Here is a 23461-nt window from a genome sequence, read left to right as displayed (position 1 = left end):
TTTAGAAGATGCTTTACATGTATTGAAAACAATAATACTGCTGGGCAGTCCTGCCTTAAAGGGTCAAAAATTCCTCCACCATCTTTGGATAGACTTTAACTAAAGACCTAAAAGATCTACACCAACACTCCTCCCATGTAGACAAAATTCTGATTGTCAGCCCTACTGAGGAGGCCTTTGATAAAAATACTGTAACTGCCTTGAACCACCTGGGGGATAACGAATATAAGGTATCCAAGAAAAAGGCTCAAATACCACACACTAGGGTGACCCCTAGGCTTCATTCCTACAGAAGGTAAGAGAAGTGTAGAAAGCATTGGCAGCCTCGCCCCTCCTAAAACTAGAAGATAGCTTAGGGGTTTGTCCGGGGATGGCTGGGTTTTGCCACGTCTGGATTCCTAACTGTGGTCTAATAGCTGGGACTCTATGAAAACAAAGGATGATTTTTTTGAATGCAATTCAGAATGTGAAAAGATCTTTCAAGAACTGAAAATGTAATTACTTTACGCCCCTGTTCTGGCTCTCTAAAATTTAGCTAAACTCTTTTGACCTTTACATTCATAAGATAAAGGGAATCATCTTTGGGGTATTTGCTCAAAAACTGGGGACCCCTTACTCAGGTGGTTGCTTATATCTCTAAACAATTAGATCAAACTGCTAAGAGGTGGCTTCCTTGCCTCCCAGCAGCAGCAGCTACTATAACCTGGCTAAAGGAAGCTGAAAAGTTAACATTTGGTCAGCTGATCACTATATGAACGCCATACCAGATTTAGACTTTGGCTAGTCCCCAGAAAGTCAATTCAAGTTCAGGCTATGCTTTTAGACAATCCAGTAGTTACCATAAGAAACTGACAGGCTAAATCCTGCTACCCTGCTACCCACAGAAACAGGGCCCTGGAGCATTATTACACAGAAGCCGTAGATGATCTATTCCAGTTGCCCCGACCCAGGAAATGAGCCTCTCCCACATGCCAAAGAGGAATGATTCATGGACAGGAGCAGTTTTATGAGAGACGGAAAAAGCCTGGCAGGATAGGCAGAGACCTCCCAGGCCTATGTCTTAGAGGCGAGAAGCCTACCCCCAGGGACTTCTGTCAAAAAGGCCTTGCTGGAGCCTTTGGGACGGGGAAGATCTTTATGTTCACACAGAATCCCAGGATGTGTATGCCATCCTACACACATGGGGCTATTTGGAAGGAAAGAGGCATGTCTGCTGCAGAGAATAAACAGGTGAAAATGGCTTAAGCATATTGAAGCAGTATAGCTTCCAAAAAACATGGCAGTGACTCACTGTAGAGGTCACCAAGAGAAGAATGCAGAGGTGATAAAGGGAAACAACAAGACGAGTGCAAGTGCCCAAAGTGCGGACCCAGAACCAATAACCTGGCAACTATTCCCCCACATCCCCATTCCTCAGAGGCCAGATCCATCCAATTATTCCTCAGTCTGCACAAAGGAAGAATTAGACGCACCTGGAAATGGGGATTCACTAGAGATCTAGGAGGCCATGGCTGGCTAGGTAATGAACACAGGCAATAGTTCTTTTCCCAAACTGCAGCTTCTCAAACCATCAGGGGGCTCATCAAGGAACTCACTCCGGGTATATAATTGGTTCTCTGAGTTCATGGTCACTTCTGGCACGAGAAGTATAGTCAGTCAGATAGTTGAGACCTGCCCCATCTGCACAATGAACAACCCCAACACCAGACCCCTCAGAGGTCCCCAGATCAGGCCTGTTCAGACCCGAGGAACATGTCCTGGGGAAGACCGGGGGGCTGATTTCACTGTCATGGAGAGAGTACCCAGCAGTTTCAGCTATCTCTTGGTGCGAGTAGCCTCTTTTTCGGGGTGGATAGAAGCATTATTAGGGCTCCCCAGGTGGCACTAGTGGTAAAGAATCCGCCTGCCAATGCAGGAGGCAAGAGACGTGGGTTCAATCACTGGGTCAGGAAGGTCCCCTGGAGTAGGAAATGGCAACCTGCTCCAGTATTCTTATCTGGAAAATTCCATGGACAGAAGAGCCTGGCGGGCTTCAGTCCCTGGGCCTGCAAAGAGTCAGACATGACTGAGCAACTGAGCATACACACACAGAAGCGTTATTAACAGAAATAATTCCCAGGTTTGGGCTCCCAGGGTCCTTGTGTCTCAAATGATGAAAGGGATAATGAGTGCAATGGGCAAATCCTGCTTTTAGCTTGGAGGCCTTAACTGTTGGAGAGAGTAGAAAGATCTAAACAGAGCTTGAAATGGGCCTTAGCCAAGCTGTGTCAGGAAGCTCAAGAAAACTGGATTAGGTAGCTTCCAATTGCCCACTCCCTATGTGGTTAGCCCCAAGGGATAAGTTAGAGTTAAGTGCATTTGAACTCAAGTGTGGTAGACCCACCCAGTACCCGCCACCACCGCCCCCACCCCTGCCCCAGCCCCAAAGAAGGGAAACCTTAACTTGAAATGGAACAACTCTAGTATGCCCTCCAGGTAGGTAACCAGGTGATTACCCCACCCACCGGCCTGGCTCTCTACCCATTCTGGTTAAGAGACTGGGTGCACCTAAAAACCTGGAAAACCAGCAGCCTGCAAGACCAGCTCAGTCCTAAGTGGAAGAGACCCCACTTGGTGATCCTAACACCCACACTCTGCCCTGAAGTTGCAGGGGACCACCCCATGGGCACATCACCCTTGAGTGAAGAGGTTCCCGAGCCCCAATCTGTGGAAGGACACCCCGGGGCAACAGACCCCCCCCCCCCTCCCCACCCCGCCCCCAGCCTACTCAATTGAACCTCTCTCTGAACTGAAGCTTCTCTTCCAGAAAACAACAGACTATGGCCAGGAAAACTGAGGCCACAGCAATGAGCCTCCACATTGGGGGATGCTTGCCTACAGGCAAAAGACCTAGACACTTGCATTATTAGGAAAAATTTGCTCTTGCTAATACTTGGGCCATGTATGTTAAATTGTCTGGTGTCCTCTGTCTCCAAAAGGTTAGACAAATGGTCGCTCAGTGATATGAACAGTTAGGGTTGAGGCCTGGTGACCATCAACACATCTAAAGGCAGCTGGAAAGAAGCTCTGGTCCTTTACTCGGGGTTGTGAGGATGCCTGGAATTAACAGGAAGCAATCACAGAAGACAGACCTGAGCCCCTAATACCTCTCAAGGATGAGGAACAGGACAAAAGACAGAGGAGGGATGTGTGGTTGGCAGAGCCCATTCTGGGTGATAAAGTCTAATCTTGTTTTTTTCTCCTTTATGCTTAGTCTAGTGTCACTTGCTCACAGGATGCCACATGCAGAGGCCTCAAACCTGGCCCTTTAGACCTGAGCTCCTAGTATGAAAAGGGTTTCCCCAGTGGCTCAGATGGTAAAGAATCTGCCTGCAATGTGGGAGACCCCTGGGTCTGGAAGATCTCCTGGAGGAGGGCATGGTACCCCACTCCAGTATTCTTGCCTGGAGAATCCCATGGCCAGAGGAGCCTGGTAGGCTACAGTCCAGGGGGTCACACAGAGTTGGACATGAGTGAGCGACTAACACACTCCTAAACTGTGCAGATTCCTCAGCGCCAGGGTGTATGCAGAAGCATGTGCACATCACTGAATTCAAAATGGTGGCGGTGGTGGGCCTCGTGCAGAAGTGCTGCTGTGCCCTGCAATCTGGAGCTGGAGCGTGAACATCACGCCTGTACCTGTCTGGGGAGAACTCCACCCCCTCCCCACTACAGAACTCTACAAAGCAGCCCCGCCCACGATCGATCCTTCCTGGAGAGCTATTCTCTACAGCCAGATCGCACTCCTTTCCATTCTGCAATCAAAGAGTAAAGCCTCCTGTGCTTCTGAACCGAATTTGGTCTCTAGGCTCCAAGCCACACCAGGCAGGAGGACCCTTCTTGGGGACCAGTTAGAAAGGGTCAGTGGTCACAGAGGCAGCAATGGAAATTATGAGAGGTGGCAGAGGGAACAAGAGCCATGGGGCCAGCGATCTTCAGACCCACTGATTGGTGAGAGGACAAAGAATCAGAAAGGGGGGCTCTGCACTTTAGAGGACTCCTCAGCCTCTCACCCTAATACTTCAAGTACTTCTGCAATTTTCATGTAAAAAGATAAGACTGTCTCACCTTATCATTCTCCAGTCACTGATTCATTCATTTACTCAATTACATTTATTGAAGAGCTACTATATAAAACATAGTATTTTAATTGGGAGTCTTTGCCTGCTGAGGACCCCAAAGCTGAAAACAAAATGCAATAGTTGCCACATTTCTAGGGCCCTGCTAAACCAGCTAGGCAGAATTTGCACAGGTGTATGCAGACCAGTTCTGTCATCCTTAGCCCCTTACTCACTTTCAAGGATTGAGTCGAAGTGGCCAGGGGTTGGAAACAGGAGACTTTCAGGAAAGGATTTAAAGCGCTGTTGCATCTTCGGTCCCCTTGACATGAAGCCAGATTTGAGGGGCTTCCGGGAGACCCCTGTATGACCTCGACCCTTGGAATCTATGGAGCACAGAGACTGGTGTGTGGCCCATGCTTGACAGGTTGTGACAGCAGTTGCCTGCAAGGGGTGGTGGAAAAACTTGCTGCACTGGTAACAAGTTTTTCTTTTAAATGCTGACAGTGTGGAATGCATGTTTCGTGTGGACCAGATGAAAGTTATGTAGGAGAGAGCCTGTGTGATGGCAGTTTAAAGGGACTTTGCACATGGTAGCCATCTGGACTGACAATGAGACCTTAACCTAGTTTGTATGGAGATGACCTGGGGAGAAGCTAGGATTGAAGGACTTGTCAACTGGGCAGCCCCAGAGTGCTTGGTCTATTAACAGGGGCTGCACTGAGAGATCCTTAGTAGTGGGGCTGGCTAGTCTCTGGAGCAGAGCCTTGGAGAGAACCCCACAAAGCATGGATCTTAAACACCCCCGAGGGCTGAGAGAACTAGCACCTCATTGGTGCCAGTCAATAAAGAACTTTCCTGCCCCTGTACTTCTTCATGTCCTTCCCCTGACTTCAATTCTGGAAGTGCCAGAGACTGGAGCAGGTGGGCAAAGGACTTGCAGGAGGAAGAGAGTCAGAGAGGAACAGACAGGAACAGTCAGAGGAAGAGAGTAGGCAAGCACACCATCTCTTTCCCACGGCCACAGTCAGCACAAAGCAGGCACCGGCTGAGGAAGGGGAGAAACCTCACCATTACAGGTAACTGCAAGTTTTTACTATTACACAACATAGAATATTTCAGTTATAAAAATGAGAAGTTGGGGGAATTCCCTGGAGGTCCAGTGGTTAGGACTCTGCTTTCACTACAGGGGGCATGGGTTTGATCCCTGTCCCTGGTTAAGGAACTAAGATTCTGCATGCTATGTGGCAAAGACAAAAAATAAAAATTAAAAAAAAAAAAGATGACAGAGGACTTTTTATTATTTGAGAGTGAGGAGAAAATTGGTGGGAATAGCCTGCAATTGCAACCAAGGGCAGGAGAAGGACAAGCCCCACAGATGAGTCCTGCAGGCACGTTACAAGACAAAACACAATTGGTTAATAACTACCTTACATGACCTTTACTTTCAACATTGTACAACTCAAGGCACTGTTTCCTGTTTTAGGCTTAGGAGATGTGAGGATAAAAGGCAGTCTCTAAACTCAAGGAGTTCATCCTTGAGCAAGAAATAGGTAAATAGACAATAGATAACTAGTATTTATTCAGCCCTTACTAGCAAGTCCCAGACACTCTGCTAAGGACTTTATATATGTTAATTAATTTAAACTTCACAACAACCCTACAAAGTGAACAATATTATGATTCAGTTTTACTAATGCTGAGAAAATGACACAGAGAGGTTAAGCAACTTGCCCAAGGCCATACAGTAAGTAGCAGTGCCTGGAGAAGTCAGGTCATCTGCCCCTGGGGCTCAGCTGACAAGAATGCTTCTATACTGCTTCACAGAACAAGAGGTGTTACAATGGCTCCCATGGGGCATCAGCCTGGACTGAACCAGGGCAGGCATCCTGGAGGAGGTGAATTTTTTTTCCCAAAGAATGCCATTAGAAAGATGATTAGGAATTTGAAAAGGGGAGCACTAGAGAGTTTCAAGAAGAGGGAAAAGCCTGTGCCTCAAACGCATTAGAGAGTGGGGCTTCAAGCCATTTACTGGGGTTTGGCTGGAGAGAAGCTTGCTGAAGGCTCGACCTTGGTTCATAGATTTTGTATGTATCTAACACAATGCTTTTCAAATAATAGATTCTCCATAACTGCCTACTTGAGTAGGGCACCCAAGAAAAAGTGTAGAATGCATAGATAATTCTAAATCAATGATTATGTCAATAATGCAATACCCTTCCCTTCAAAGGAATCTATTTGGTAAATCAAAGCAACTAATTCAGAAAAAGGGGTTCTGCTGAGGGGTATAAGGCTTGGTTTGCCTTGTCACCAAATATCTCTGGAGTACTTGGCTGCTGTGGTTTATTCATCTTAGACTTATCACCCTAATGTTATGTATTGGAAAATGCTTAGCGACTACCTTAGGAGAAGGAAGACCAGGCATTTGAAGTCCATGTACACCGCTGACAAAGTTCAATGACCTTTGTTAATACTTGATTAAATATAACTAGGCATTTGTGATCATTAATCTGTAACTAATGATTACAACTGATGTGTTTAAAGAGTCACTCTTACACAACTTCTGAGTGTGAGAGAGAGAAGAATGATGAGAGGTGACCTGCAGAGCTGGACTTTGTGCTGCCTGTCCTGTGATTCCTGTGTGGGCTCTGGGAGGGTCCAGCTCTCTGAGGTTATAACTGAGGCCAGGGTTATAACTTAACTAAGAGGGAGAAACACTTCTTAATCTGGGGAATCACATGTTTCTTTCAAGCAGTTTTCAGATAGTGGATAATAACTTACCAAAAAGGACATGATTCATAACAGTAGTAGCTGTTGTTTACAGAGAGTTTATTGTAGGCTCCGTATTATACTGTTTTATTTTTAAATTTTGTTTTATAAAACTTTTTATTGGAGTATAGTTGCTTTACAATGTTGTTAGCTTCTACCTTACAGCAAAGTGAATCAGCTATGTCATGTCATGTGAAAGTCGCTCAGTTGTCCCATGAACTGTAGCCTGCCAGGCTCCTCAGTCCGTGGAACTTCCCAGGCAAGAATACTGGAGTGGGTTGCCATGCCTTCCTCCAGGGATCTTCCTGACCCAGGGATAGAACCCATGTCTCTTATGTCTCCTGCATTGGCAGGTGGGTTCTTTACCACTAGTGTAACCTGGGAAGCCCAAATCAACTATACACATACATATACCCCTCCTTTTTGGATTTCCTTCCCATTTAAGTCACGACAGAGCACAGAGTAAGAGGAGAGTTCCCTGAGCTATGCAGTAGGTTCTCATTAGTTATCTATTTAATATATAGTATCAATAGTGTATATATGTCAATTTCAATCTCCCAGTTCATCCCACCCCCTTTTTCCCCCTTGGTATTTTAAGATATCTAAAACAAGAGCAACAACAGTAATAAAGCAAGCCAATGTTCTGGGAAACAATCATGTTTGTCATATAATGTTTTGAAGGACCCAAGAAGGAGCCAAAATTATTTATTAGATTTTAGGGTCTCATTGTTGTATTGGTCTAGCCCAGGTATGAAGAGGCCCTGTTGTATCAGTGTCAAATCATAGAATCTGCATACAGGAAACAGATTTACATTCTGTTTCTGCCTGCCATTCACCAACTAGGTGCAATATTTTGGGTTATTTTTTCCTTTGGGGTTAAATTTCATAGTATTTCACATTTAATCCTCATCAATATTCTGAAATGGGAATTTGTATTTCCACTTTGCTGAGGCTTAGGCAGGTTATGTTTATCCAAGATTATGCAAATAGCACCACAGTCTGGATCCAGAACTTTGTTCATAACCATCATGCTAAATGCTGCTTATCCAGGGCCATTGTCTGCAGGGAACCATTGTTGTTATTGTTTGGTCGTTGAGTTGTGTCTGACTCAGCAAACCGGAACTTCCCAGAAACCTTACACCATATCCACTCACCAAGGTACCTCACTCTGGAAACATGGAGGAAATTGGGATTATCTGTCCTGCTGTTCCATGTAACAGACTCTTCCAAAGTCTGGACATAAACCAAAACCCCTCTCAGGACAAGTCTCTAAAATCTGTATGTGAGAGTTTCTTCCTTCACCAATATCTGGGTTTTAGGGCAAAATAGAGGGGACCTCAGAGAAGGCAATGGCACCCCACTCCAGTACTCTTGCCTGGAAAATCCATGGACAGAGGAGCCTGGTGGGCTGCAGTCCATGGGGCCGCTAAGAGTCAGACACAACTGAGCGACTTCACTTTCACTTTTCACCTTCATGTATTGGAGAAGGCAATGGCACCCCACTCCAGTACTCTTGCCTGGAGAATCCCAGGGACGGGGGAGCCTGGTGGGCTGCCATCTATGGGGTTGCACAGAGTCAGACACGACTGAAGCGACTTAGCAGCAGCAGCAGCAGCAGAGGTGGACCTCAATATTTCTATTACGATAATTCCTCCCCTACCTCTCTGATTAAAGTTTTCCCCATAGAAACATTGTTATGAGTCAGCAGTTAGATATTCCTTTAGTACCAGGTGATTGTCTGTTTAGCCCCTAGATTAACAGCAAGCCTGAAGCTGGCCCACTATTTACAACATTGCTTCATTGCAAAATTATATATTGAAGTCTCCCTCGATCCCTAACACATTTAAAAAATAGAATATCTTGTTAATTTGAGATTATGTTCATCAGATTTATTTCATATTTTATTGGCTAAGGCTTGCAAACTTTGTTCTTTACATCTTCTTTTCTTAAAAGTTCTTTTCATTCCTCAGAGAAGTTTCAAAAATTCATACTCCACTGCCTTTAGGGCCACTTATAAGTAACAGAAGAAGAGTAGCTTTGCTACATTTTAGTAATCCTCATTTGACCTCAAACGATGGAGTTTTGCCAATTGTGAGTATATTAAAAAGAATGTGCTATTGAATCAAAAGCATTTACAAAGGGGAATTTCTAAAACTGCTTTGTGTGGATAGTTTAGGAGGTGGATGAATTCTTATTGTGATGATTTTTAAAAAAAACTAATTAATTTTATTTTTGGCTGTGCTGGATCTTCATTGCTGCAGGTGGGCTTTCTCTAGTTGCGGTGAGAATGGCTACTATCTGGATGCAGTGCGCAGGCTTCTCATTGCAGTGGCTTCACTTGTTGTGGAGCCTGGGCTCTAGATGCGCGGGCTTCAGTAGTTGTGATGTGTGGGCTTTTAGTTGCCCCGCAGCACATGGGATATTCCCGGAGCGGGGATCAAATCCATTCCCCTGCTTTGGCAGGCAGATTCCCAACCACTGGACCACTTGGGAAGTCTGAAATGACTACCTTGAAGGGTGACAATATTTCCTTATATGTATAATTTCTGGGCTAGTTCCTTAAAAAAATTCTGTCAAATTTCCTTATACTGTCACTTCCTTTAAGTTATTGAATTTCAGTTCACTTCTGATTCAAATGACCTGTAATTTAATGATAAAATTCAGAGCCTATCCTTTTTCATGACAGATCTGATGGTTTTGAGCCCTATGTGATCACTAAACTTGAATCAGACAGGCATGATAAAACTTAAATGATAACATTAGCATTTATATTTATAAGTACATAGTAAACCCTGACACCTGCATAGTACTTCAGCCTTTCAAAGTTATTTGGTACATAGTATTTCTGAGGGTGAACATAAAGTTGTCTAGAATCACGAGAAAATATTTCCAATTACAAATCAGTAACTTCTAGTAGAACCTGGAAGAGCAGGCATGGTTTCAAGTAGAAATGACTCACCAGGAAATGACTCCAGAGGTAAATGGGGATTCAGGAAATGTCCAGTGCAAACCATGACAGCATCAAAGACAGCTCTGTCCTGCCTCCCCTCTGTCTCTGTGACAACATCCCACTGACCAGTTTCGGAGAAGTCAGGACGCTTTGTTATGCTGCACACGGTGGTCTGAAAGCAAAAGACAGACACTTGTTTTCTACCAGTCATCTTGGGACTTCATGCAATGACTGTATGGTAACCATGTTTGTTATTTCAAGTGGGTCAAGTGAGTCTCATGTTAGAAGGCCTTTCAATATTGGTTTATCTTCTCCCTAGAGAAGTTAAATAACTTGTGCAAAGTCTCAAAAGTGGTCATAAAGATTAGGACCCAAAACATCTGAATGAATTCACTGCAAGGAAGAAACATTCAGTTTTTATTTCTGGTGAGAAGAAGATGAGTTAAAATACTGAATGTTGGAAAAAATTTAGGAAAATGAGTTTTGACCCATTATAAATTCTGTGGTTCAGACTTCTAGTTATTTCTTTCCAATGGGTTTCATGAACAAAATCCAGTTTTCCTTTCCTCTGAAAAAAATTCTAAATTTCATCCTGAATGAGACTTTGGATTTAGAAAAGGAACCAGGAAATTCAGTATTTTAGTGACTTCAGTAAAACATGAACAGCAGGATTATTATCTGCCTTATTCGTATAGAGAGAAAATTAGGAAGAAGTTTTCTTAGGCATCCCATTTCAATTATATTGGTGAATGGGCCAGTCCCTATTCATTAACCTTCCATAACCCAAGCCATCTTACCTTAAATTGAATGTATTTCAGAAGGTCAAAGTGCTCAGCAAACTCTTTGAGGTAGTTCCAAAATTTTTCTTGGTTCATGAAATTAGGATAATCTTCCTGGAAAGGGAAGTCGCTGTAACATGACATTTCTTTGCAGACATTCGTCACTAGTGACTTGTAGACCCTAGTCATCCCATCTTTAGAAGTTTCCTGTGTAAAAGCACAGTTAACTTGATGGAGTGGGCTGAGGGGCTAGGAGGAAGAGAACAGAGATCACCAGCAGCTAGCATTCCATATGTCATTCCAAAGAGTTTCTGGAAAATTTAGCATTGGATCCCCTTGCTATAGATATAAAAAATCACTGGTGGGGTTGGAATTGTTAAATATAATATCTTCATCAAACTACAAAGAAGCTAACAACATTTAACAGGGCTCTGAAGGACTAACACTGTCTTTAAACAGATCCATGAACATGGGCCCGTGGTCCATTTTGCTTATCTTTTCCTTCTCCCCTTGTCATGATTACTCCCTCCTCTCAGGTTCTGAGCCTCTTCTTCTTGCCTTTGCTTAAGGAATGCCTCACAAATTTTCTAGTTATTGTATATGTATATATTCAACCACTCTCTCTTTATCAAGTCTTTCCCATCCACACTTAAAATACTGAAGACTCAAATTTTCAAAACAACACCCCCCCCCCCCCCCCCGCCCCTTTCAACTTATATTGAAGGAGGAAACAGAACAGGCTCCATCTCGAAGGAAGGACTCCATCTTGGGACAGACTGTGGACTTGAGCTATATGCCCAGTATCTATGGAAACGACATACCAACTGGAAAACCAGATCCCTGGATGGAAGACTCTCAGGGCTCATATCTAGACTCTCCATGCCTAAAAGAATACCCTAATTATCTGTGTAAATGAATAGAATCATACATTCTATTATGCTTACTGGGCTATGACCACAGGCCTATTGATAATTGTCCACTGTTAACTGCCTAGGCTTAAGGCTTATGAATCACAGGTTAACTTTGATTGTATCTTTCTTTTCCTTTGTTCAGACTAGTTTCAGGGAATTTGGGGAGGTGGGTTTGGGCACGGACACTTAGGGTATATAAGGTTTTCACAAAAACTGGTCGGAGTCCTTGGCTAAGAGGAGACTCTGCCTTGGGCCTGCCAGTGTGATAAACTGCACTCCACTATTGCGTTGTCCTTCTGAGTGAGTTTGTTTCCCGGAATGTGTGGCTACAACAATAGCCTCTTACACCCATGTCTCTCTCTGTCTCATCTCAATTTTCATGAAGGGGTCATCACACACTGACTCTGTTTTCTCCTGGACTCCTCAACTTCTTATCTTGGTCTTTGCCATCCAAAAACAAAGCAAAACGACCTGTATTAAGGACACCAATGAACTTGTTCAAAGCTAATCTCTTATTTCTTCTTCAAGTCTCTTTCTTTGCTATCACATTCTCTAAGAAGCCTTCCATAACCCTATAGATCTTCACAAGGCAGCTATCGTACTTGCTGCCCCAACCTAGTACCCTGAACTTTGAGCACAGAATTGATTACACTGCATTGCAATGATCTGTTTACGGTTTCTGTTGCCCACTAGATTCTAAGGAGGGTTGGGGCCCTGTCTCTCTTGTTCCCTGTGTGTCCTGGGAGAGGGACATCACAAATACTTGAATGAATGAAAATGAATATTATCATTGCATTTTTGAAAAAAAAATGTATATGACGGCAAGAAATTACATCAAAATTTAAATAGTGCTAATTTATTTAGTGCTCATGAGTATTGATATTATATTTAATTTATATATATATTTTTTCTTTTTTTTTGGCCCTGCCTCATGGCATATGGGATCTTAGTTTCCCAACCCGGGAATGAACTCATGCCCCTTGCAGTGGAGGTATGAAGTCTGAATCATTGGACTGTCAGGGAAGTCCTGTATTTTTTCTTTTGTTTAACTCAATATTATTTTTTATTTTTAAATTTATTTTTTATTGGAGTATATTTGCTTTACAATGTTGGGTCAGTTTCTGCTGTACAGCAAACTGGATCAGTCATATATACACATACACCCACTCTTCTCTCGATTTCCTTCCCGTTTAGGTCACTACAGAACATTGAGTGGAGTTCTCTGTGCTATACAATAGCAATATTATTTTCTAAAATTAGTTTATATCACTTTATAATAGGAGAAGGAAACCAAGCCAACCAGTGTTAGGGGAAGCACACTGATTGAAACTGCCCACCCTGGCCAGGCACCATAGTAACCATTTGCATGAGTTGTTTTATGACAGGAGATCCTGATAAGGAATACGGAACTAATAAGCCACCACCAACCGGAAGAGTTGCCTAGTTGCTGAGTCGTGTCAGGCTTGGATGCCACCATTCTCAAAACAATGTCTGCTGGAAGCTAGTAACTGCAACCTTGCTTTTTATAAAACTAGGCAACCGGCTACCTGGCTACAAGTCTCCCTGAAATCTTTCTCCCGAAAGGAGACACTGCGTGTCCGTCCACTTCCCAGGATCCCTCTCGTTAGCATCCATCTTGGTTGAGCGATGCATGCGCCACCAGGAAAGACTCTGAATTAGAGTGATTGGCCAAAGACCACCCGGAAACTAATCCCATCACCATAAAACCTGAGACTGCCAGCCACGCGGCAGAGCTGTTCTCCTGGGTTCTCTTACCCTACAGCTCTCCACCCGGGTGCCCTTTCCCAATAAAATCTCTTGCTTTGTCAGCAGATGTGTCTCCTTGGACAATTGATTTCCGAGTGTTAGACAAGAGCCCAGTTTCGGGCCCTGGAAGGGGTCGCCCTTCCTGCAACAATAGGGTAAAATAGCAGAAAAGTACACAAACCAGACTGAATATTTTCTTCCATACTGACATTTGGTGGCTTGATGAGGCCCACAGTACACAAGAAAAAAAAATACTAAATTTTTTTTCCTAATGGCAAGCCACTCCAGTACTCTTGCCTAAAAAATCTCATGGACGGAGGAGCCTGGTAGGCTGCAGCCCGTGGGGTATCTACGAGTCGAACACGACTGAGCAACTTCACTTTCACTTTTCACTTTCACACACTGGAGAAGGAAATAGCAACCCACTCCAGTGTTCTTGCCTGGAGAATCCCAGGGATGGGGAAGCCTGGTGGTCTGCCGTCTATGGGGTCGTAAGATTCGGACATGACTGAAGCGACTTAGCAGCAGCAGCAGTATACTATGGGTTTCCCTGGTGGCTCAGAAAATTCTTTCCCTGGTGGTAAAGAATCTGCCTGCAATGTGGGAGACCTGAGTTCGATCCCTGGGTTGGAAAGATCCCCTGGAGGAGGGCATGGCAATCCACTCCAGTAATCTTGACTGGAGAATCCCCATGGACAGAGGAGCCTGGCGTGCTACAGTCGACAGTGTCACAAAGAGCCGGACATGACTGAGCGACTAAGCACGGCACAGTACACTATAATCCTAGAGTTGTGATCATTTACATACATTTGCTTATTCTGTTTTCTTCACCATCCATCCAAGACTGGCAAATGCCACTTCCTCCATGCAGGCTTCCCTCATTCGTACCAGTGTAAAGTACCTCCCCAGCCCGAGCTCCTGCCAAATGCTGTTCTTCTCTTCCCCTGAAGCACTTACTACTTGGGCCTCCATCTTTTGACAACTTATACCCTACCAGAGGCAGATCCCTTTATTCCCACTGAAGACCCTGATATTCCCAGTAACCAGGACCAATTCTGGCCAGAGGCATGTGTGAGAGGGTAGCAGGTAGGAAGGCTAGGGGTCTCCAAATGGAGGAAATAGGCTGCAAATGTCAAACGTCTTTTATCTCTCTCTTAAGTGGCAGGAGGAAACAAACTACGCAAGTAAGATTTTTTTCCTTTCTCTATACAAAATAGAAAGATTTCCTTTAAAATTCTGTGTTGCCATGACGACACCTGTTTCCACCTGAACTTAACTTTTTTCAAACCTTGAGCTAACCAATGTGTTTTTCTTATGGAAATATTTTTCTTAAGTTATGTTAATGAACTATATTTACCCTAGACTCTCTTTCTTCAAGTAGGTTTGCCTAAGTAAGGCTCAGAACCAGTATGTTTTATTGATGTAAATATTCTCTTAAGCTATGTTAATGAAACTATGTATTTGCTTAGAATTTGCTATATATTTGCTTGCCTTTCTTCAAGATTCATGCCAAGCATTTTATGGCCTGGGACATCTCACCTTGTGCCAGTGTTATCTGAAAATGCATGTTGTGGGTAAAGGGCCTGGTGCCAGTCTCTGAGTTTTGAGACATTTCCTTTCTCTAACTAGCAACCTGCTAGTAGCTATATAACTTCCTGCTAAAGACTAGCAGGGGGCACGCTTTCTTCCCCCTTCTGCTGTCTATGTCAGAAGCTTTCTCTCTCTCTTTTATACTTTAATAAAACTTTATCACACAAAAGCTCTGAGCAATCAAGCCTCATCGCTGGCCCCGGATGAATTCCTCTCCGCTGAAGGCCAAGAATCTCAGTGTCTTTCATGACTCAGCAACAACCTTTCATGTGTCATTTAGCCATTTCCAGCCCTACTTCCTGATGCTCAAGTCATCTAATGGCTGACCGAACCTTGAGCATACACCCTGGGCTGCACATTCCACTCTTAAGAAGAGAAACAGTGCCTGGGTTCTTCTTCTGATAATGTAAAAACTACCCCCTAGACCTAACAAGGTCTAGATTCTTGCCTTTCCCTTGGCAATTCTCTTCCAAAAGACATGAACAACGCCTTGGGGCTGGGGCTCCACCCCCTGATGCCAACTTCTGTCCTTCTTAAGGTGCCATCTGCTTCACATTCACCAATGAGATTCAGCTTACCCAATGTGATACTCTACTACTTTGTCTTAGAATGTTCATGGTCCAGAAATCATCGTAACGTTCAATCCTATGTTTGTGTATCAGACTTAACTGTTTCTTCCTCTTTCCTCCAAATTCTCTTGCCCCTACCCCGCCGATTCTCCAAGTTCATCACCAATCAGACTGCATCCTGCGTGGGGTCAGCACAACTCCATACACAAAGCCGTGATGCTGCGATGCTGCGATGAGCGGCTCCCTTAACGATCACCATGCATGTGTGTTCAGTCATGTCTGTCACTTCTGAGACCCCATGGACTACAGCCCACCAGGCTCCTCTGTCCATGGGATTTCCCAGGCAGAATACTGGCGTGGATTGCCATTTCCTTCTCTGGGGGATCTTCCCTGACCCAGGGATCGAACCCTCATCTCTCTCTTTGGCAAGCGGATTCTTTACCACTGAGCAACCTGGGGAGCTCTTAATGATCACCAAATAGACTACAGCCACCATGCCTGGGCAGGGACAAAGCAAATGGCCAGATTATGGTTGGTGGAGGGGGGAGGGTATGAACTACGCACAGTAAACTTCCATAGTCCGCCGATGTCATTACTTCTTTCAAAGCAGATGGGCTCCAGGTGTTCATCTAAGCAGCATTTGATGGAGGACAGGCCACTCACTCCAGCTCCGATCACCGCAACTCGCTTGGCCATGGTGTGTTCTGAATGATACAGATTAAGCAGAGCTTCTTCATATGACAAGGCTAGAAGGGAGCCCTCGTCACAGAATTCAACTTTCACAATGGTATAGATACCCTCCTTTTGTCTCTGAGCTGAGGCAGAATCATATTTTGGCTAAATATGAGGGCTCTGAAATCAGACTGTTTCAGTTTGGATGCTGGTTTCATTTATTTGCAGGATGATCTTGGGCTAATTGTTTATCCTTTCTGTGCCTCAGTTTTCTCATCAGTACAATGAGAGTGGAAATAATAATGCCTATCTAAAATAGGCATTGTCCTGAAATTAAATGACCGAGATATGTTGGAAAGGTTGTAGAAGTGTGTCTGCTACACAGTAAGTACTCAGTTAAATTTTGCTCTTATTCTTAGCTAGTTAAGCCAAGACCTACAACCAAATATTTAGTCAGCTTTCGTTTACCACTTCCCTAATGACTCCTTCCTTTCCTCTCTTCTTTCTGGAAAAGGCAGCTCACCCAGATAAAATTTATCAACGTTTGGGAACACATAGGTAGACACATCTGTTGCTTCCTTTGGACTGAGGAGTAAAAGGTCTTGATCCCCTTAAGATTTTATATTCCCTCAGTATTAAAAACACTTTGCTATCACCTAACCCTCCCAAAATCCTAGAAACTGCAACCAGCAAAAATGTTCATTCTTATTCAAAGCATCTAAAGTCCTAAAGAGTAGCTAGTCATGGGTCATGCCCTGCCAGCAAAAAAGATACTACATGAATTGAGGGGAAGTTCTTAACTTTGAACAATGAAAGCTTGACTGACCGTAATACAGAACTGGGAGGGTGAATTTTTGAATGCAAACCAACCAATCCAGAGCCCATTTCCCCCAATCACCTCCTTTACTGACACTCACTCTTCTTGTGCCTGAGGATTCTGATTTGGCTAGAGAGAAACTGCAAAGCCCTGAGGACAAACCCCCCACCACAAACCCAACCAGAAAGCATGGCAGCAAACCTGAGCTCAAATTAGGGGAGAGGCTCAGTAGCAGGAATCATGGGACACTTCAGACTCTCATCCCAGTGAGATGTGCACATCCAGACTCATACTCAGATACCTAGAGTCTCTCTCGACTCAGCCTCTTACTAGCAGACTGGCCTTAAGTCATGTTCAAAGACTTAGCAGTTACACCTGAGTCCACTTGACACTTCAAAGCCCTCCATGTGACATAAACCTGATTCGCTGGAATTAACTTAGTGTTAACCCATCTGATCAAAGAAAAATGTATGTTGATATCGCATATGCCCAAAACTACAATTTTAAAAACCTGCTATAAATTGTCATGACACCATGCTTCCTCCAATCTTTCCTGACAAGGATAACATCCCCATTTCCATGTGATCTCATCTTGGTCTCTAGAATCTGCTATATGGATTTCCATGGAGGGCTTTGAAGTGTCAGGTGGACTCAGGTGTAACTTCTGAGTCTTTGAACATGACTTAAGGCCAGTCTGCTAGTAAGAGGCTGAGTCGAGAGAGACTCTAGGTATCTGAGTATGAGTCTGGATGTGCACATCTCACTGGGATGAGAGTCTGAAGTGTCCTATGATTCCTGCTACTGAGCCTCTTCCCTAATTTGAGCTCAGGTTTGCTGCCATGCTTTCTGGTTGGGTTTGTGGTGGGGGGTTTGTCCTCAGGGCTTTGCAGTTTCTCTCTAGACAAATCAGAATCCTTAGGCACAAGAAGAGTGAGTGTCAGTAAAGGAGGTGATTGGGGGAAATGGGCTCTGGATTGGTTGGTTTGCATTCAAAAAGTCACCCTCCCAGGAGGGCTGTTTACTACCTCAAGGAACTGTCTAAGCCTGGGAGCAGCAGTCCCATTGGCATCAGCAAGGCCTTAACTGTCAAAGCATCAAAATTTAGAAAATAAAGAGGTATGGTTAATACAAGTGAGAAAGGGGAAAGCTCTGGGAAAATTCAAAATAACCCCTCGGCACAAAGACAAAGGGAGTTAATGACTTTACAGAGGGCAGAAGACTTCTGAGCCCTTGGACCCCTCAGACTTACCTGGTTCCAGAGGAGGACACAGGGACTTGCAGCATCAGAGGGCTTTTCCAGGCTTGCCTGTTTCAAAATCTTACTTGCCATCCCGCCCTTTGTAAGGTTGAGAACTTCTTGCCTGGCTTCATTATTTACAGCAAAATTAACACTCTTCCCCCTCGAGACTTTTGGTTTATTTAGGAGTCTCTTTTTGATTTTGAAAGAGTTGAGTAGTCTGCAGTAAGAATGGACTCTGGAGGCAGCAGAAATGGGTTTGAACTCTGTCTCTGCAACTGACGAGCCATGTGCCCCCCAAACAACCCACTTACACACTTTAAGATTTACTGTTTGCAAATAAGACACAAAGTCACACGGAAGGATTGTTTGAGTCTGAAACTGTGATAATAATTACACAAAACTGTCTAGCACCAAATATTTACTTAGGATTCATTTCCCACTTCCCTAACTCTTCCCTCCTTTCTTCTCTTCTTTCTGGAGAAGATATCTCACACAGATAAAATTTATCAACAAGTTTGGAAACACATAGGCAAACACACCTATGGCTTCCTTTGGGCTGTGGAGTAAAAGGTCTAGATAGCTTTTAATCAGAAATAAATGGCCTCCACCGATAACACATACATTTCTAGGGCAAGAGGGAGAAGTCTGGAATTGGCAGATCTTGCTGTGCTGTGCTTTTGCAATAATAAGATGAAAGAAATAGTTGTTAAGTGATCTGGTTAAAATGCAAAAGGTGCTGCAGTGAAGAGACTGCAAATTAATTCACTCCACACGTGCACTCTGTGTAACTCTAAGGGCAGATACCAAGTTTGGGGGCCCCCAGAATGATTAAGAATCAGTGACTAAATAACAGTAATAAATACAGACCCAGCGACTGTCCACAAGAAGATGCTACTCTGTAGACAGGGGCTGACACACATGATATCAGGCAATATGTCCTATAATAGCAGCATGCTCTGGGTACAAATGCATACAGACACTCTTGGGCTGCTTATCTATGCCTGGAGACCTAGCTAGAGACACGTACTAGGCTGTGTTTTTCCTGAGCAAAAACACCCAAGTGCCAAATAATTGATGCCCCAAATAGATGTAAATTGAAAGGCAGGGGAAAATACTGCGGGTTTGACGGGCCGGGAGGACACAGTACTGCTAAGCTCTTTGTAAACTATAAGAGTGTGCTATAATCGTAAGGTCCATTGTAGGTCAAAGGTTGCTGATATTTATTTCCTTAATAGAAGAAGCCCTAATCAACTGAGTTGGATTTTTGAACAACAGGAAAACCCTATCCCATACCTGACACACCATAAAATGTAGCAGTCATTTTTGAGAGATGGAGAGACTTGGATGATTAGCAAATCATACAGCTGATTATGATTTATATAAATACAGAGGAAGAGGGGAACAATAGTACAGAAGGTGGCAAACACTAACAGCTGGCGAATACGGACAAAATGTTCTCTGAATTTGGGTCCTTTGATGCATTTGTGAAACGTCTGTGTATAAATTTGAAATTATATCAAATTTAAAACTTACAAAGAAGCAAAGGCAGGGGTTAGGGTTGGATTCTGCTAGAATCTAAACTCAGGGTGAGAATAAACTCAACTTTGTGAAGGGAGCAACTGAACCAAAGTTGGGTTTTTTGCTTTCTTTAGAATCATTCTTTGCAAAAGACTGACTTAAATGTGTTCTTCAGATGTTATTAATAACAATTATCGACCATTGAGCTTCCCTTATAGCTCAGCTGGTAAAGAATCTGCCTGCAATGCAGGAGACCTGGATTTGATTCCTGGGTTGGGAAGATCCCTTGGAGAAGGAAATGGCAACCCACTCCAGTATTCTTGCCTGGAGAGTTCTGTGGACAGAGGAGCCTGCTGGGCTGCTGTCCATGGGGTCGCAGAGTCGGGCACGACTGAAGCGACTTAGCATGCATAGCATAGCATGGACTTAGACCTGTTTATATTTCTTATTATATCACTCTACCAGTGTTCTTCCTTTGGTACCGTCTTTCCGAACGTGACACTTGTGGAATAGTTTGTGTTTCTCAGTGACAGGCAATTCCATCTCATCCAAAAGATGAAATCAGAAAGGAGCCTGGGATCACAGACAGTCCCACAATTCTGTTATTCTCACCACATCTTCCTTCCGGGTGGCTTCTCCCTACAGCATAACTTTGTTTCTTTAAGAAGTTCCTTTGCTTCCTGGTTTTTTCCCTAATTGCTGCCTTAACCCTAATCAAGAGACTCTCCAAAGAGAGGATCACACTTAGCTCTAAGGAGTGCACTCACCAAGGGGAATATTTACCCTCTGTGAAAGCAGCTTCTGGGAACATTTCCCCATTAAAAGAAAAAAATCCAGGACACTTACCTTGTTGGCACAGAGAGGTACTTTTACAAATTATTTCTCAAAGCCAATAGCCAAAGACAGTGTTTGTCTTTAAAAAAAAAAAAAAAATTCCAAACGCAAACTGTTTGCTCTAAAAGAAGATAAAAAATATAAAGGAATGCTGACTTTACTCAAAGTGCTCTCGGTTTAAAACAAAACCTGCCGTTTTTCCTGTCATGCTGATGACAGGAAATATACTCGCTGAGGGAAAGAAAAGTTGTGTAGGGCACCAGTTGAAACTTCCGTGATCTCGACGGAGAGCTCAATGACGAATTAGAATACAGCTGTCGGATTGGAAAGCCACAAGCGACTTCTGCCCCTTTCGCCCACCCTCCTAAACGTCACAGTTCCGACGGAGCTCTAAACTTAAAGGGGAGCACATGGTAAGCGACTGCTCTTCTCACGGTAGCCTTTAGAGGGCGCCAAATCACCCCAAACCACAATCCCCAGTGATTTGGGCGTTCTGCTTAACTAAATTGTGACTCTTGAGAATTAGTCTCTTGAACTATTATAGGAACTGTGCATAGGAGAAGGCAATGGCACCCCACTCCAGTACTCTTGCCTGGAAAATCCCATGGATGGAGGAGCCTGGTAGGCTGTAGTCCATGGGATCGCGAAGAGTCAGACACGACTGAGAGACTTGACTTTCACTTTTCACTTTAATGCATTGGAGAAGGCAATGGCAAGCCACTCCATTGTTCTTGCCTGGAGAATCCCAGGGACGGGGGAGCCTGGTGGGCTGCCGTCTATGGAGTCGCACAGAGTCGGACACGACTGAAGCGACTTAGCAGCAGCAGCTGCAGTGCATAGGAGAAGGCCAATTAGGTGACTACTGTGTCATCAAGTTCTCCCAAGTAGGGTTAGTTCCCTAACCCCAAAAGTGTGATTTCAAAATTCAGAATTTATAAGGAATTTAAGCAGCTTCATCTTTTCAGAAAAGGTCAGCAGAGGGAGCTGGTAAACCATGTTTGAAAAAGCTTAAAATTGGTTTTAGATGTTAGCCTAGGGCACAAGAAGAGAAATAATTACATAAGCACAGGCAATAATAGAATAATAGAATACAGCCATGAAATTAAAAGACGCTTACTCCTTGGAAGGAAAGTTATGACCAACCTAGGTAGCATATTCAAAAGCAGAGACATTACTTTGCCAACTAAGGTCCGTCTAGTCAAGGCTATGGTTTTTCCAGTAGTCGTGTATGGATGTGAGGGTTGGACTGCGAAGAAGGCTGAGCGCCGAAGAATTGATGCTTTTGAACTGTGGTGTTGGAGAAGGCTCTTGAGAGTCCCTTGGACTGCAAGGAGATCCAACCAGTCCATTCTAAAGGAGATTGGTCCTGGGATTTCTTTGGAAGGAATGATGCTAAAGCTGAAACTCCAGTACTTTGGGCACCTTATGCGAAGAGTTGACTCATTGGAAAAGACTCTGATGCTGGGAGGGATTGAGGGCAGGAGGAGAAGGGGGTGACAGAGGATGAGATGGCTGGATGGCATCATGGACTCGATGGACGTGAGTTTGAGTGAACTCCGGGAGATGGTGATGGACAGGGAGGCCTGGGGTGCTGCAATTCATGGGGCCTCAGAGTCGGACATGACTGAGCGACTGAACTGAACTGAACTGAACTAAAACACCTTCCACTGAGTGCTTGGAATTCAGTGTCAAAGACCATCTTAGTCTCACTGAACATTTTCTAGCCCAGTGGCGTAAATGCAAATACTCTCAGGAGTCAGGAAGGTAACCTAAATGAGGGAGGAGGGCCTGGGCAAGATCTGACTGGAAAGCACTTCCCGCATGTATTAGGTTTAACACAATAAACTGTGGAAAATTCCGAAAGAGATGGGAATACCAGACCACCTGACCTGCCTCTTGGGAAACCTATATGCAGGTCAGGAAGCAACAGTTAGAACTGCACATGTAACAACAGACTGGTTCCAAATAGGAAAAGGAGTACGTCAAGGCTGTATATTGTCATCCTGCTTATTTAACTTCTATGCAGAGTACATCATGAGAAACACTGGGCTGGAAGAAGCACAAGCTGGAATCAAGATTGCCAGGAGAAATATCAGTAACCTCAGATATGCAGATGATACCACCCTTATGGCAGAAAATGAAGAGGAACTAAAAAGCCTGTTGATGAAAGTGAAAGAGGAGAGTGAAAAAGTTGGCTTAAAGCTCAACATTCCGAAAACGAAGATCATGGCATCACTTCATGGGAAATAGATGGGGAAACAGTAGAAACAGTGTCAGACTTTATTTTTTCAGGCTCCAAAATCACTGCAGATGGTGATTGCAGCCATGAAATTAAAAGATGCTTACTCCTTGGAAGGAAAGTTATGACCAACCTAGATAGCATATTCAAAAGCAGAGACATTACTTTACCAACAAAGGTCTGTCTAGTCAAGGCTATGGTTTTTCCAGTAGTCATGTATGGATGTGAGAGTTGGACTGTGAAGAAAGCTGAGCACCGAAGAATTGATGCTTTTGAACTGTGGTGTTGGAGAAGACTCTTGAGAGTCTCTTGGACTGCGAGGAGATCCAACCAGTACATTCTAAAGGAGATCAGCCCTGGGATTTCTTTGGAAGGAATGATGCTAAAGCTGAAACCCCAGCACTTTGGCCACCTCATGCGAAGAGTTGACTCATCGGAAAAGACTCTGATGCTGGGAGGGATTGGGGGCAGGAGGAGAAGGGGACGACAGAGGATGAAATGGCTGGATGGCATCACTTACTCGATGGACATGAGTTTGAGTGAACTCTGGGAGTTGGTGATGGAAAGGGAGGCCTGGTGTGCTGCAATTCATGGGGCCTCAAAGAGTCGGACATGACTGAGCGACTGAACTGAACTGAAATGAACTGAACTGAACTGAAATGGCGTTATTTGAGAGCATAAGTTCCAAATTGCAAGGTTTGAGTGAAAG

The 23461-nt window shown here is 44.0% G+C and overlaps 1 protein-coding gene across 1 annotated transcript in view; it reads right to left on the bottom strand.

Annotated features, from left to right (window-relative positions):
• The window catches only part of FMO4 (flavin containing dimethylaniline monoxygenase 4), a 31552-nt gene extending 15424 nt beyond the window's left edge, over positions 1–16128 (bottom strand). Inside the window, exons 1-3 of the mRNA XM_052653900.1 lie at positions 15997–16128; positions 10614–10802; positions 9826–9988 (exon numbers count right to left, since the gene is read on the bottom strand). Of these exons, the coding sequence (XP_052509860.1) occupies positions 9826–9988; positions 10614–10802; positions 15997–16128 (484 nt within the window). The remainder of the gene's footprint in view (positions 1–9825; positions 9989–10613; positions 10803–15996) is intronic.
• Between the last annotated feature and the right edge of the window lie 7333 nt (positions 16129–23461).

This window comes from Budorcas taxicolor, chromosome 16 (genome assembly GCF_023091745.1).
Source record: "Budorcas taxicolor isolate Tak-1 chromosome 16, Takin1.1, whole genome shotgun sequence".
Lineage (NCBI taxonomy): Eukaryota > Metazoa > Chordata > Mammalia > Artiodactyla > Bovidae > Budorcas > Budorcas taxicolor.
This window is presented reverse-complemented; position numbering and strand designations above follow the sequence as displayed.